This window comes from Myxine glutinosa, chromosome 8 (genome assembly GCF_964187855.1).
Source record: "Myxine glutinosa chromosome 8, kmMyxGlut1.1, whole genome shotgun sequence".
NCBI classification, from domain to species: Eukaryota; Metazoa; Chordata; class Myxini; order Myxiniformes; family Myxinidae; genus Myxine; species Myxine glutinosa.
The window spans coordinates 60,744,891-60,757,995 of NC_136268.1; the positions used below are offsets into that span (position 1 = coordinate 60,744,891).

The 13,105-nt window shown below is 43.0% G+C and overlaps 2 protein-coding genes across 2 annotated transcripts in view; both read right to left on the minus strand.

Moving 5' to 3' along the window:
• LOC137436337 (protein mono-ADP-ribosyltransferase PARP6-like) overlaps positions 1-5,682 on the minus strand; it is a 110,707-nt gene extending 105,025 nt beyond the window's left edge. Inside the window, exons 1-3 of the mRNA XM_078783324.1 lie at positions 5,554-5,682; positions 5,310-5,444; positions 1,737-1,804 (exon numbers count right to left, since the gene is read on the minus strand). Coding sequence (XP_078639450.1) covers positions 1,737-1,804; positions 5,310-5,444; positions 5,554-5,662 — 312 coding nt within the window. The 5' untranslated portion in view covers positions 5,663-5,682. The remainder of the gene's footprint in view (positions 1-1,736; positions 1,805-5,309; positions 5,445-5,553) is intronic.
• Positions 5,683-5,729: 47 nt separating this feature from the next.
• Positions 5,730-13,105, minus strand: part of LOC144893373 (uncharacterized) — a 64,371-nt gene continuing 56,995 nt past the window's right edge. Inside the window, exons 4-10 of the mRNA XM_078783956.1 lie at positions 11,473-11,625; positions 7,126-7,204; positions 6,774-6,908; positions 6,530-6,664; positions 6,286-6,420; positions 6,042-6,176; positions 5,730-5,932 (exon numbers count right to left, since the gene is read on the minus strand). Of these exons, the coding sequence (XP_078640082.1) occupies positions 5,730-5,932; positions 6,042-6,176; positions 6,286-6,420; positions 6,530-6,664; positions 6,774-6,908; positions 7,126-7,204; positions 11,473-11,625 (975 nt within the window). The remainder of the gene's footprint in view (positions 5,933-6,041; positions 6,177-6,285; positions 6,421-6,529; positions 6,665-6,773; positions 6,909-7,125; positions 7,205-11,472; positions 11,626-13,105) is intronic.

Sequence of the window (13,105 nt, forward strand, 5' to 3'; positions counted from 1 at the left end):
CTTTAAAACTATTTTATTGCAGCCGTCTAATGACAGGTGCCTCTTTTGGTGAAAATTGTCATCCCTTAAACAATGGCTTTATTCCAAAGTGTTACTAAAATTCATTATGAAATTTAATTTTGTTTTACACCTCACCAATTGCATCAATTATTTCTGATGTGAAGGATTGTCTTAGTACCTCAAAACCTGATCAAGACACACAATATCAAAGATGGAATCACATGTGACATATATACTGTACATGTCACAATGTACTCTACCTGTATTTCTTAGTCTAAGTTTGATATAATTATTAATAATAGAACAGTGTACACTCAGAGCAACTTGGATTTAAATGTACAGATGTGAATACAACATACCTTTTGGAGATGACGAGGGAGGTCAAATATTGTTGGCACAGCAGAATCACGGAGCTTTACACGCAGTCCAAACGTGTGGAAGCTTTGTGCTGTGAAGTGCTTGGAGCATAGCACAGACCTGGCTGTTGGCATCCATCTGTCCCTCCGCATGTTTATCAGCCATTGCCTCAACCGATCTGGGTTGCATCGTGGAAACCTGAAAAAAAAAGTGATTACATGTAAGTGACAAAAGGGTGACAAGGGAAAAAAATGGAAAAAAATTGGCGTTTCCTTACCTGTGAAATGTCAACCCTTTCTCGCGATTTTCACGAACATCTCGATTCGTGCAGTTGATTGCAGAACAGGATGGCATTCTGTTTTACTCTAGTATCATGTCACCGAAGTGAAACAACTAAGAACAAATGTGCAATTATGAAAGAAATCTCTATATAAATCTTGCAAGATGTGTACGTCGTTCAATCACAGCGATACAAAAGCAATACGCTTTTTGCGTGACTAAATCCCATAATGCATTGCGATCCCGTGGCTTCATGTAAAACTCACTGCCTATGGGCCTTTTGTGTGTGTGTTCGCAGACTGTCCGTTCCACGTAGTGTTATAGTTCAGTGGGTATAACAAGTCAACACCCTTTATATTTTACGTACTGTACAGTATTTTTGTCTCCTTTTTTTCCAGTGCAGTGAGGCGTTTTGAATTACAAGCAGCCAGCGTGTTTTTGCTCCATGCACGTAACCAGGGTTATTATTTTATTTTGTTTTTGGGAGCGCTTGAGACAGCTTTCAGTTGCCTATACACCGCTCAAATAAAAGTATGTGTCAGAATAACGTGTTGCACGATTAGAACAAAATCACCCATCGGGCGGGTACTCTGCGAGTATATATAAATGGTAAAGTGATGAGAGGTGAGAGGAGAGCCAGTCATTTGCTTTGCATGTGTACAGTGCAGGTGCTGATGCAAGTGCTGGTGCAGGTGCAGGTGTGCTTCATGCATCGCTTGTGCTTTTTCTCTTAAATGAATAAAAGTTTGGACTACACCAGCCTGCTGGTCATTGATTGACGAAAGAACTTTCGGTTTTATGACAGTCTGCCATTTTGTAATCAGTTTGATCATCAATGTTATTTTTCATGTATTAATGAGTTCAAACTCATGAAGGTTCCAAATCATAAGGGAATTTCAGTGAGGATATATGGGAGAAGAATGGAATCCTTTGTCTCACAAAGGATGATGTTGTGGATGCAAGAAAATAAATGTCACTCAGTGGAATGGAAAAAGTTGTGGAATTTGCTATTATTAAAATGAAAGCTTGCAAGTCAATGACGTATTTGTTCTTTTTCACCGACAATAGACCAAAATAAAAATAAAAATCTCTCATCTTACCGACTTAAGCTTCTTCAGTTTCGGCTTCACTTCTTGAGGCTCATCTCGAAGTGGCAAAAGTGAATGGCCTAAATAGTGAAAAACCCAAATTAGAAATAAAAATAATTATGTAATACAACATCACAAATCTTAATACATAATGAAATCATGCCAATTCAGTTATGAGGTTCATAAATAGACACTTGTAAAAGACACACCCAAATAAAACAAATAGCTCAAAAACTACCTACAAAAAAAAACTACTCAAAAACTACAAATATCTCCAAAAAAAACCTAAAAAAAAAAAATAATAATAATCCCTAACCCGGATCTCAGTCAACGGAGCATCTTCTCTTCCAGACTTGGTTATGACAAACTTCCCTGCAAATGTCTGCTGCTCTTCTTCTGCTCCAATCGGTTCATCTGACCATGTGCTTGTTAAAGTGGACATCTCTCTGACCATTCTCAGAGAGCCTCCTCGGCGCCGACGAGTCTGGCATTTAACTCAGGCCGACTGGCACGGTCTTAAAGCAGCCATCAATCATCTGGACTGGTCTCCCATCTCTACCGCCTCTGACAACTCATCCTGGGAATTCATCCAAAGTAAACTGCTCTCTCTCTCTCTCATGCACAGATTTATCCCATTTCGTTTTTCAGTCGTCATACCCTTCCTCCCATCCATGGTACACTGAATCTTGTGGTGAGGTGAGGCAGTGCCCTGAAAGAACTTGCCTTCGCCTCCCGGAAGGCAAGCTCATTTCCTTTCACAAAGCCCGGAACAAACGTGCGTCTCCCTCAGCAGTGCCAGGAAACAATTTCTCTCCACTCTCAAGACTAAACTCTCAAACCTGTCTTCCTCTTCCAAATCCTGGTGGCGTCTGGTCAAATCTGTTTCTGGTGTTTTGTGTTTTGTTCAAATGGCTATGCAGCTGACTCAACACGTAAAAAAGCTGAATGCCTCAACTCTGTGTTTGCCTCAAAATCTTGTGTCCCAAGCCCGTCTCTCTCTCTGTACCCACCGTACGCAGTCGTACCCAGCTGCTCCTGGACTCTCCTGACAATGTGGTGAAGTTTCTGTCAATCCTCGACTGTGATTCTGCAAATGGACCAGATGGCATCAGCCCACGGGTCCGAAAATCTTGCTCTGCCACTCTTTCGCACCCTCTCTCTGTTCTCTTCGCCCTTTCTTTTGTAAAAGGTCATCTGTCATCTGCTTGGAAATCAGTCAACATTTCCGCTTTACACAAAAAATGTGCAAAAACATATCCTTGCAACTACAGACCAATCAACCTGCTCCCAATTATCAGCAAAGTCATGGAATCCATCATTGCTTCGGATATCAAATCCTTCCTCTTCTCCAATGGCTTGATCTCTGATCATCAATTTGGTTTCAAACCAGGTCACTCTACTCTGGACATGCTGCTTCCGCTGTCTCAACAATGGATGGAGGTCCTCAATGTCAAACAGGAAACTGGAGCTGTCTCCCTTGACATGTCACGTGCCTTCAATACAGTCTGGCACACCGCCCTACTCACCAAACTCTCCTCCTATGGTATCCATGGAAATATCCACGCATGGCTTGCGAACTTCCTCTCTGGTCATAGTCAACATGTGGCCCTGAATGGAATTCTCTCATCTCCCCTTCCTGTTCAGGCTGGAGTTCCCCAAGGCAGTGTTCTGGGCCATGTGATTTTTCTAGTCTTCATCAATGATCTCTCCGACTCTCTGGAAAATCCTCTCCATCTCTTTGCTGATGACTCCACTCCACCGCCCTCTATGTCGTCCCTCAGATCGGCAGTCTGCAGCCTCCTCACTCTCTGCAGACCTGGACAAAAGCAGACTGGTCAAACAAGTGGAACATGTTTTTCAATCTTGACAAATCTCACAGTCTTATGACGTCTCTCCAAAAAGACCGTCTGGACAACGCTCCAATCTACTTTCTCAACAATCCTCTCCAAGAAGTTCTGTCACTCAAGCTCTTGGGTCTCACTGTCTGCCATGATCTATCCTGGGAAAACCACATTTCCGAGCTGGCCTCCAAAGCCAGTCACCGACTGGGCATCCTCCGTCGTATGAGATCTTTCCTCGGCACACCTGGGCTCCTCACCACATACAAGGCTTTCATCCGCAGCTCAATGGGATACTGCTCTCCCCTCCGGGCTGGTGCTCCTGCCTCACACCTAGCTTGGCTTCACGCTGTTGAAACCAATGCTTTCAGAATCATTGGAATCTCCCGGGATGAAGGTAACTCTGAGGGCCTCTCACTCACTCACCGCAGGCAGGTTGGTGGTCTTTGTCTTCTCCAGACTCCTCTTGGGCCTTGCACGCCCAGCTCTGTCCCCCAAATATTCCTTCAGGTCGCACAAGATCTGCCAGCAACCCTCTTCTGGTGAAACTGCGAAAATCAAGACTCTCTGCTCACCTTCACTCCTTCATTCCTCTTTACTCCCACTTCTGGAACAAACTCCCTCACTCTCTTCAATCCCACTCCTCCCTCCAGGTCTTTAAAACAGCTGTTCACCACAATCTCTTATCTTCCCCCATCCAAAACCTTGATCTTGTCGACCCCTGTTAATTCACCCCAGATACACTTTTTTTGAAATTCCAACTTCTTTCATGGAAGTCCTAGCAATGTCCATGTGTTTTATACCTCTCCCATCCACCCCCCCCCCACCCCCCACCTCCCCCCACATTTCGGTTTTCGTTTTCAGTTCCAAAAAAAAACAAAAAAAACAACAACTCCGCACATAGAACCTTCTGATTTATAATTGTCCCAGAAATCTAAATGGAGGCACCATTTGAACAAAGATCACACCGTTCTACTGGTACACACATGTACACTCCAGCGATTTCGGCCTCCACAACACAAAAATGAAGATGATGACCAAGTGCCAAGATCTCAAAAATGAAGCAAAAATATCTTGTAAGCTGAAGAGAACCAAAATTTTACCGGACATAATTGGAGCAATGGGAATGATAAAGAAGACCATCATGGAGATCTTAAAAACCATCACTGGGAATATCACAACAAATGAACTGCAGTTGAAAGCTGTCCGAGGCTCGGTGACGATTCCCAAAAGAGCCATCGGAACAAAACTTTGAAAATAAGGAAATTTTACAAACTGGTCCATGAATCATGATCCCTTACTGAAACGGAGGTAGATACTTCGAGACCTGGGAGGACTCCGTTCCACCTTCTGAAACCCGCAGATGGAGATCACAACCAAAGAAACGTGCACGCACACGCACACACGAAGTTGGACACGTCGAGACGTCTTATGGCTATTTTTGTGTCGGGATCAGTCAAGCGATTTGTGTCTTTGGGTGGTTGAATGAAACCACCCTCTGCTCACCTCTCATCAATCTCTGCTCACATGGTGTGTCCAATCACGGCACCCAATATAAATATTCAAGTACTATTTTGTATCAACGTTCTGCAAAATTAATATTTTAATTTATGATTCATGCTTTAATTTATCGACTATCACCTGCTTAGTATATACGAGAGCACATATTAGAGTAACTGCAATATGACATTTGTAAAAACAATACAAGAGTAGGTTTTCACAATGTTAGGTGCAGCTTGCTCCTCACTTGGCATCAAATGCTGCTCCTGGTCCGAAAACCCTTGAGCGGTCGTCATCTGTAACACGTTGCCAGAATCTTCACTTTGAATGCTGTGTGCTGAGCGAACAATCTCCATAACTTCATTGTGCACATCTGCAATACCTGCAAAATGACTTATGACATCACATTGTTTCCTTGGTATTTTAGGTGCAATCTTGATTATTTTTGTATGTGCAACTGTTCACAATGTTAGGTGCAGCTTGCTCCTCACTTGGCATCAAATGCTGCTCCTGGTCCGAAAACCCTTGAGCGGTCGTCATCTGTAACACGTTGCCAGAATCTTCACTTTGAATGCTGTGTGCTGAGCGAACAATCTCCATAACTTCATTGTGCACATCTGCGATACCTGCAAAATGACTTATGACATCACATTGTTTCCTTGGTATTTTAGGTGCAATCTTGATTATTTTTGTATGTGCAACTGTTCACAATGTTAGGTGCAGCTTGCTCCTCACTTGGCATCAAATGCTGCTCCTGGTCCGAAAACACTTGAGCGGTCGTCATCTGTAACACGTTGCCAGAATCTTCACTTTGAATGCTGTGTGCTGAGCGAACAATCTCCATAACTTCATTGTGCACATCTGCAATACCTGCAAAATGACTTATGACATCACATTGTTTCCTTGGTATTTTAGGTGCAATCTTGATTATTTTTGTATGTGCAACTGTTCACAATGTTAGGTGCAGCTTGCTCCTCACTTGGCATCAAATGCTGCTCCTGGTCCGAAAACACTTGAGCGGTCGTCATCTGTAACACGTTGCCAGAATCTTCACTTTGAATGCTGTGTGCTGAGCGAACAATCTCCATAACTTCATTGTGCACATCTGCAATACCTGCAAAATGACTTATGACATCACATGGTTTCCTTGGTATTTTAGGTGCAATCTTGATTATTTTTGTATGTGCAACTGTTCACAATGTTAGGTGTAGCTTGCTCCTCACTTGGCATCACATGCTGCTCCTGGTCAGGAAACCCTTGAGCGGTCGTCATCTGTAACACGTTGCCAGAATCTTCACTTTGAATGCTGTGTGCTGAGCAAACAATCTCCACAACTTCATTGAGCACATCTGCAATACCTGCAAAATTATTTCTGACATCACATGGTTTCCTTGGTATTTTAGGTGCAATCTTGATTATTTTTGTATGTGCAACTGTTCACAATGTTAGGTGTAGCTTGCTCCTCACTTGGCATCAAATGCTGCTCCTGGTCCGAAAACACTTGAGCGGTCGTCATCTGTAACACGTTGCCAGAATCTTCACTTTGAATGCTGTGTGCTGAGCAAACAATCTCCACAACTTCATTGAGCACATCTGCAATACCTGCAAAATTATTTCTGACATCACATGGTTTCCTTGGTATTTTAGGTGCAATCTTGATTATTTTTGTATGTGCAACTGTTCACAATGTTAGGTGTAGCTTGCTCCTCACTTGGCATCAAATGCTGCTCCTGGTCAGGAAACCCTTGAGCGGTCGTCATCTGTAACACGTTGCCAGAATCTTCACTTTGAATGCTGTGTGCTGAGCGAACAATCTCCATAACTTCATTGTGCACATCTGCAATACCTGCAAAATGATTTATGACATCACATGGTTTCCTTGGTATTTTAGGTGCAATCTTGATTATTTTTGGATGTGCAACTGTGTTGCATAGGGTGTAATCATCTGCTAAAGGAAAAAACAAGGATTACAAAGAGGAACTCGCTCAAAATAATTCTAAACAATTCTCAAAACGTTCACTGCAATGGAGACACTTGTTAAATGACATTTAGTGACCTCCGACCTTTGTCCTGATTCGGCTTCGGAGAGGGTAACTTGGGCACACAGTCGTGGCTTTTACATTTTTCTTCATGCCAGTTGTCCTAAGAAGGAATAGCAAAAAATGATTGCTTAGAACCATGGTATTTTCAGGTGCTTGTTCAAAAATAACTAAATAAAAAACACAAACACATTGACGAATTAAAAATTCAAGAAATTCCCTCATTAGAACAATTCAGTTGAACAATCATTCCTTGTATATCCAAGCACAAAAAACAGGATATTATTCCATATGGTGTGGGTGCTTTTAATATCACAATATCATGAGACAAAGACGTACAGGAAAGTCTTTTTAAGTTCAATTCCATCGGAGAAATGGCATTATTGACATGACAAATCTCAAGATAAACCTGGTAAGGAGAATGATCATGAATGTGATTGGCCATAAAAACATGTTGGATTGGTGTCCAAGGAAATACAAGGAGGTTCAATGCAGCAGGACGCCACCAGGACCATCACACCTGCACAATCACTCCAACAACTGAGTACATTTTCATCCCCACTCCTTCTGCAATGTACCTATCCACCTAATTTTTTGAACAACAGGGTCAATACCCCTGGCACTCACCTGGTAAAACAAACAGTAAACTACACTGACTTTTTTTTTACTACCTGATGGTGCTTAGGCGAGATAGGGGGCACCTCCAGCGCACAAAGGTGATCCCGGGGGAGGAGGCTGTTTCACAGCAACAATTGGTTGTCTGCGACATAAGGGTGAAAGGTGCGAGGAGAGCTCGGTGGGTGAAGAACCAACTGAGAATGAAGGTGTGGAGGCTGAAAGAGGTGACAGTGTGGGGGGGATTACAAGAGAGACTGAGTATGGTAGTGGATGATGTGGTTGAGCTTGAACGTGGTTGGATGTCAATGAAAGACAGTCTGTTGGCAGCCGTTGGTGAGGTATGTGGATGGACAAAAGGACCACCGAGGCACTCGGAAACATGGTGGTGGGATGATGAAGATGGAAAAAGGATTGACGAGAAGAGGAAGAAGTTCAAGCAGTGCCAGAAGGCGAAGGGTACGGCGGCAGAAGAGGCTCAGCATGAAAGTTATAAGGCAGCCAAGAAGGCTGCAAAGAAAGAGGTAGCAAAGGCGCAGGAGGCATGTAGGAAAATGTTCGGAGAACGCTTTGATTCGGAAGAGGGTCAGAGAGCAGTATTCAGGATTGCAAAGCAGATAGCGAAAGGGAGGTGTGATGTGATGGGGGTGAGTTGCTTGAAGGATGAAGTGGGACAAATAGTTGTGGACCCAGATGGAATTAAAGGAAGACGGAAGAGAAATATGGAAATGCTGTTGAATGCAAAGAATGAATGAGATGGCAACATCTAGAATAACCCAGTTTTAGGACCGGCAGAGAAGATAACTGAGAAGGAAGTTGAGAAAGCGATGAAAGCAATAAAGATTAGAAAAGCGGGAGGGCCGACGGGAGTTGTGGGAGATATATTGAAGGCAGCGGGAAGTTGGGGTGTGAAGAGAATGACAGAGATCTGTAATCTGGTGGTGAAAGAAGGCCGCAATTCCAGTGGATTGGGAACTCGGTACCCTCGTCCATCAAAACAAGGGGAAAGGTGACCCTCTGGAGTGTGGCTCGTATAGAGCGATAAGGTTATAGGAGCATCGAATGAAGGTATTGGAAAAGGTGTTGGAGAAAAGGACAAGGAAGAAAGTGAAGATCGATGAAATGCAGTTTGGATTTATGCCAGGAAGAGGAACGACAGACGTGCTTTTTATTGTAAGGCAGTTGCAGGAGAAGTACATTGAGAAGAGGAAGAAGTGGTTTCTTGGGTTTGTTGATCTGGAGAAAGCATTTGATGGGGTTCCACACAAAGTTTTGAAGTATTGACATGGGCATTGAGGAAGTTAGGAGTGGAGGAATGGTTGATCAGAGTAGTGATTGCAATGTACGAGAGAGCACGCACAGATGCAAGGACGAAGGACGGGAACAGTGGTGAGTTTGAGGTGAAGGTGGGAGTGCAACAGGGATCGGTACAAAATCCACCACCATTTGTAGCTGTGATGGAGGTGCTGGCTCGGAACGTAAAGGAGGGCTTATTGTGGGAGTTGTTGTGTGCAGATAATCTGGTGTTGATTGTGGAGAGTATGGATGGACTGAATGAGAAGATGAACAAGTGGAAGGAATGTATGGAGGCAAAAGGTCTGAAGGTGAATAACTAAAAGATGAAGGTGATGGCAAGTGGTAAAGCATGTGGTGAGGTGGAAAGAACTGGGAAGTGGCCCTGTGCTGTGTGCAGGAAGGGTGTCGGAGTGAATTCCATGCAATGTACAATGTGCGCTCAGTGGGTTCATCAAAAATGTAGTGGTTTGAGAGGGTCATTAACCCGTGTGGCAGCTACATTCAAATGTAAGGTGTGCACAGAGGGAGCTGCAGATGGAGGAAATGTTGAGTTGGATCTTGGAGACTGCATGAAGCTGGAAGGTGTGAAAACATTTTGTTACCTTGGAGACATGCTGAATGGAGAAGGTGGATCAGACTCGGCAACGGTTGCTGGAGTGAGATGTGCATGGAAGAAGTTTCGGGAACTGAATGGCATGCTGATGAGGAGGGGAGTGTCATTGAAGCTGAAGGGAAAGATGGATGCTGCATGTGTGAGAAGTGTTATGATTTATGGGAGCGAGACATGGGTAATGAACGTAGAGCAGCAACGAAGGCTGGAAAGGGTGGAAATGCGAATGGTTCGGTGGATGTGTGGAGTATCGTTGAGAGAGAGAGGAAGACAAATGATGAATCGCAAAAGATGATGGGAATAGAGCCTGTGATTGATGCTGTGAAGAGAAGCAGGTTGAGATGGTTTGGTCATGTGTTGAGGAAGAATGAAAGTGACTGGTTGAGAAGAGTGATGGAAATGAATGTGGAAGTTCGTAGAGGATGGGGAAGACCAAGAAAGACTTGGCTAAAGGTTGTGAAAGAAGAAATGCAGGCAAGGGGGTTAACAAGGGGAGATGTAGAAAATAGGGCAAAATGGAGAAGATTGTCACGGGGACCGCAAGGCTAACCCCCGCTCTCGCAGGGAAAATGGCCTCAAAATGCCTGTTGTTGTTGTTGTTGTTGTTGTACACCAACTAAAGGCATTTCAAACCAATCTCAATGGTTGCTGGAAGACAGGACAGCATGTAACATCATAGTAACATAATCATGAGACTTTAAACAAACAAGAAAGAAAAGAAAAAACCCACCCCGTATACCTCCCCTGACCCCAATTTTTCTAATGCGTTGAACAATCTCTGGCACAGCATGGGTGATTAAGGTTGTGGTCACGTTTCATCAGAATTGCATGTGTAGTTTCTGAGCAGAAAGCAAATACCTATTCTGGGTGGCAACCTCCCTCCCCATAGACCTCCTCAGACCCCAATGTTTTTAAATGACAGGAACGTTGGTACATCACGGGTGATGAATGGAATGTTGTGGTCGTTTCATCGGAATTGTATGCATAGTTTCTGAGAATAAAGCGAATACCTATTTTTGGGGAGGCAACCCCCTTGCAAAGCCCTCAGGGGCCGATTTTTTTTTTAATGCAGTGGACAAACTTTGGTACACCATGGGTGGTGAAGGTTGTGGTAAAGTTTCATCGAAATTGCGTGTGTAGTTTCCGAGAATAAAACAAATACCTATTTTGGGGGACAACCCCCAAACCCACCCCTCCCTCACCCCCACACTTCATTGTCCCCAAATATCTTATACGTCTGTCTCCCTCTATTTTGTTCCTCAACCCTGACGTTGTGTCAACCCCTCTCTCTTTCTACTGTTCCTTTTGTTCTGTTGCGTCCTGATCTGTTCTGTCTTCTTGTTCTTCCACGACCTTTGAGTTTGCAGACCCCATGCAGGAAAAAAAATAAGAAATGTGATGTCAATCAACAAAGTCCCACAAATAACCACTTTCCAAGACAAAAATTATTTGTGGGTGCAACTGAAGGAGCCGCTGCAGCCTCGCCTTGTCAGCTGTTAACTGGTGATCACTTCCGATGTAAACCTGCGTTTGTCAGCCATTGTGAATGCACGGCATAAAAAGACTTTCATGATGTTATTTGTGCATTTGTCTGCCTGTTCTACTCTATTGTTTGGTCATTTGCCCATTTGCCATGAGCTCCAAGTCTTGACCTTGGATTTATGGGGGGAGGGGAGGTGAGGAAGGAGTGGTGGGCAGGTCAGATTTTTCAATAACAATGAAAAAAAAAAAAATGGGGCCGGCCTTGTGAGAAAGATTAATCTAATAATTTGATTATTAATCCCATTTTATGAGTTGCAAATGTCGACACGATCACAAAAAACCTCAACAGTTATCAATCATCCACTTACCTGAAGCTTTTGCCAGAGCAGGAACAAAAGAAAATCAAGTATCTTTTGTGGCAGAATGACAAACCAGAAAAAACACAATGAAGGATCTTGCGAAAAGGTGAGTGTTGATTTCTGTCCGTCAGTGATATAAACCCAATTGAAAAACGTTTTCTTCTGTTCAGACAGAAAAAAAAAACATCGGAATTACAAGAGAGTTTATAGGGCACATTATCCCAACAGTGTTCAAGTATATACTTCAATTTAAATGTGATAATGATTTTAAAGATCGTTTTAAAAAATCCACAAGGTTAGCGCTATTGAGGCAGTCTTACACACGACCCTTAAGCACCACAGAAAGAACATGTCCAGGTACTGCAAAACAAAGTGATGGTGATTCAAAGTGTTCAAAACTGTTCAAGAACAGAAGAAGGCCTTGAAACAGTCGCAATGCTGGAGCTGTTTAGCTGGGCTCTAATTTCCGGTGCTGTAAGACGTCTGTTGGGCAGACTGGTAACTCGGATTACTTGTCCTGCAATTCTGTTGCGATTCTTGGTCAACCAGAACGTTTTCTATCCGCATTTTTACCAGTTCTGTTATGTCGTTTAATGGCATAAGCAACTGCATTTACTGACACTTAGAATTTTTTCGCAATTTGTCTCAAGGATTTGCCTTCTCTTCTCAAAGTTACAATTGCCTGTCTTTTTTCTGGTGTTAGCTGAGCTTGGGCACCCATGTTCATGCAATCTGAAACACAAAAACACTCAGAATATTTATTATATAACTGGCCTTTCTGTGAACATTTTTTGCAACGCCAGGCAATAATAGACATTGCACATGATGAGGAAACAAAGCACAAACATTTATTCCACACAGAGCAGAGTATTTGTAAACAGTTTTTGCTCCCGAGATGAAATTTTAATAACATTAGCTTCGCGTTTCAGTTTGGATTTACTATTGCACTTTTCAACCTATTTCCAAAAATTGCTTTAAACCGACGTTTTGCACAAGAAAGATGCATTGAAGAACAATTTATTTATTATCAGTAGATATAAGCAGATATATCTTTGTGAAGAGTTTTGTTCACATCTTATGTTCATTTTGAACATTAAACAGTAAAATATCAAAAAATGTTGGGTGTACCTAAAATTTTGACTGGTAGTGTATATATATTGTTACGTGCTCCTCCCCAAACCCCGGTCACGGTGTACCTCCGAGCCCCGAAAGGAGTCAATGCAGAAAGATGTGCTATTATGTGTGCCAATGACCAATGGCAGAACCACACCAATCAATTGATACAAAAACCAAGTATTGTATTAAAATCACACAATAATAACAATTAATGCAAGTACAAGAAAACTCTCACTTGCACAGCAAACACCATGCAATTCCGATGATGGTACCACCAATATATTCCTCAATCAATAACTTACAGTACTCCAACGTGAACGAACTGTAACATTCCAAAAGGTCACTGTGTCATGACACCAGGCCAAAGTCGATCCCCACTCCGATGATCACAAGAAAAGGTCGTACTAAGACCTGAACCCAGGACGGCTGACAGTCGACGCTGCACAAGAGCCGCTTGGTGAGAGGTCGGGCCGACGTCAGTCCGGTAATAGTTCACCCAAAAGGCGACTGGGAATTCACACCTTCC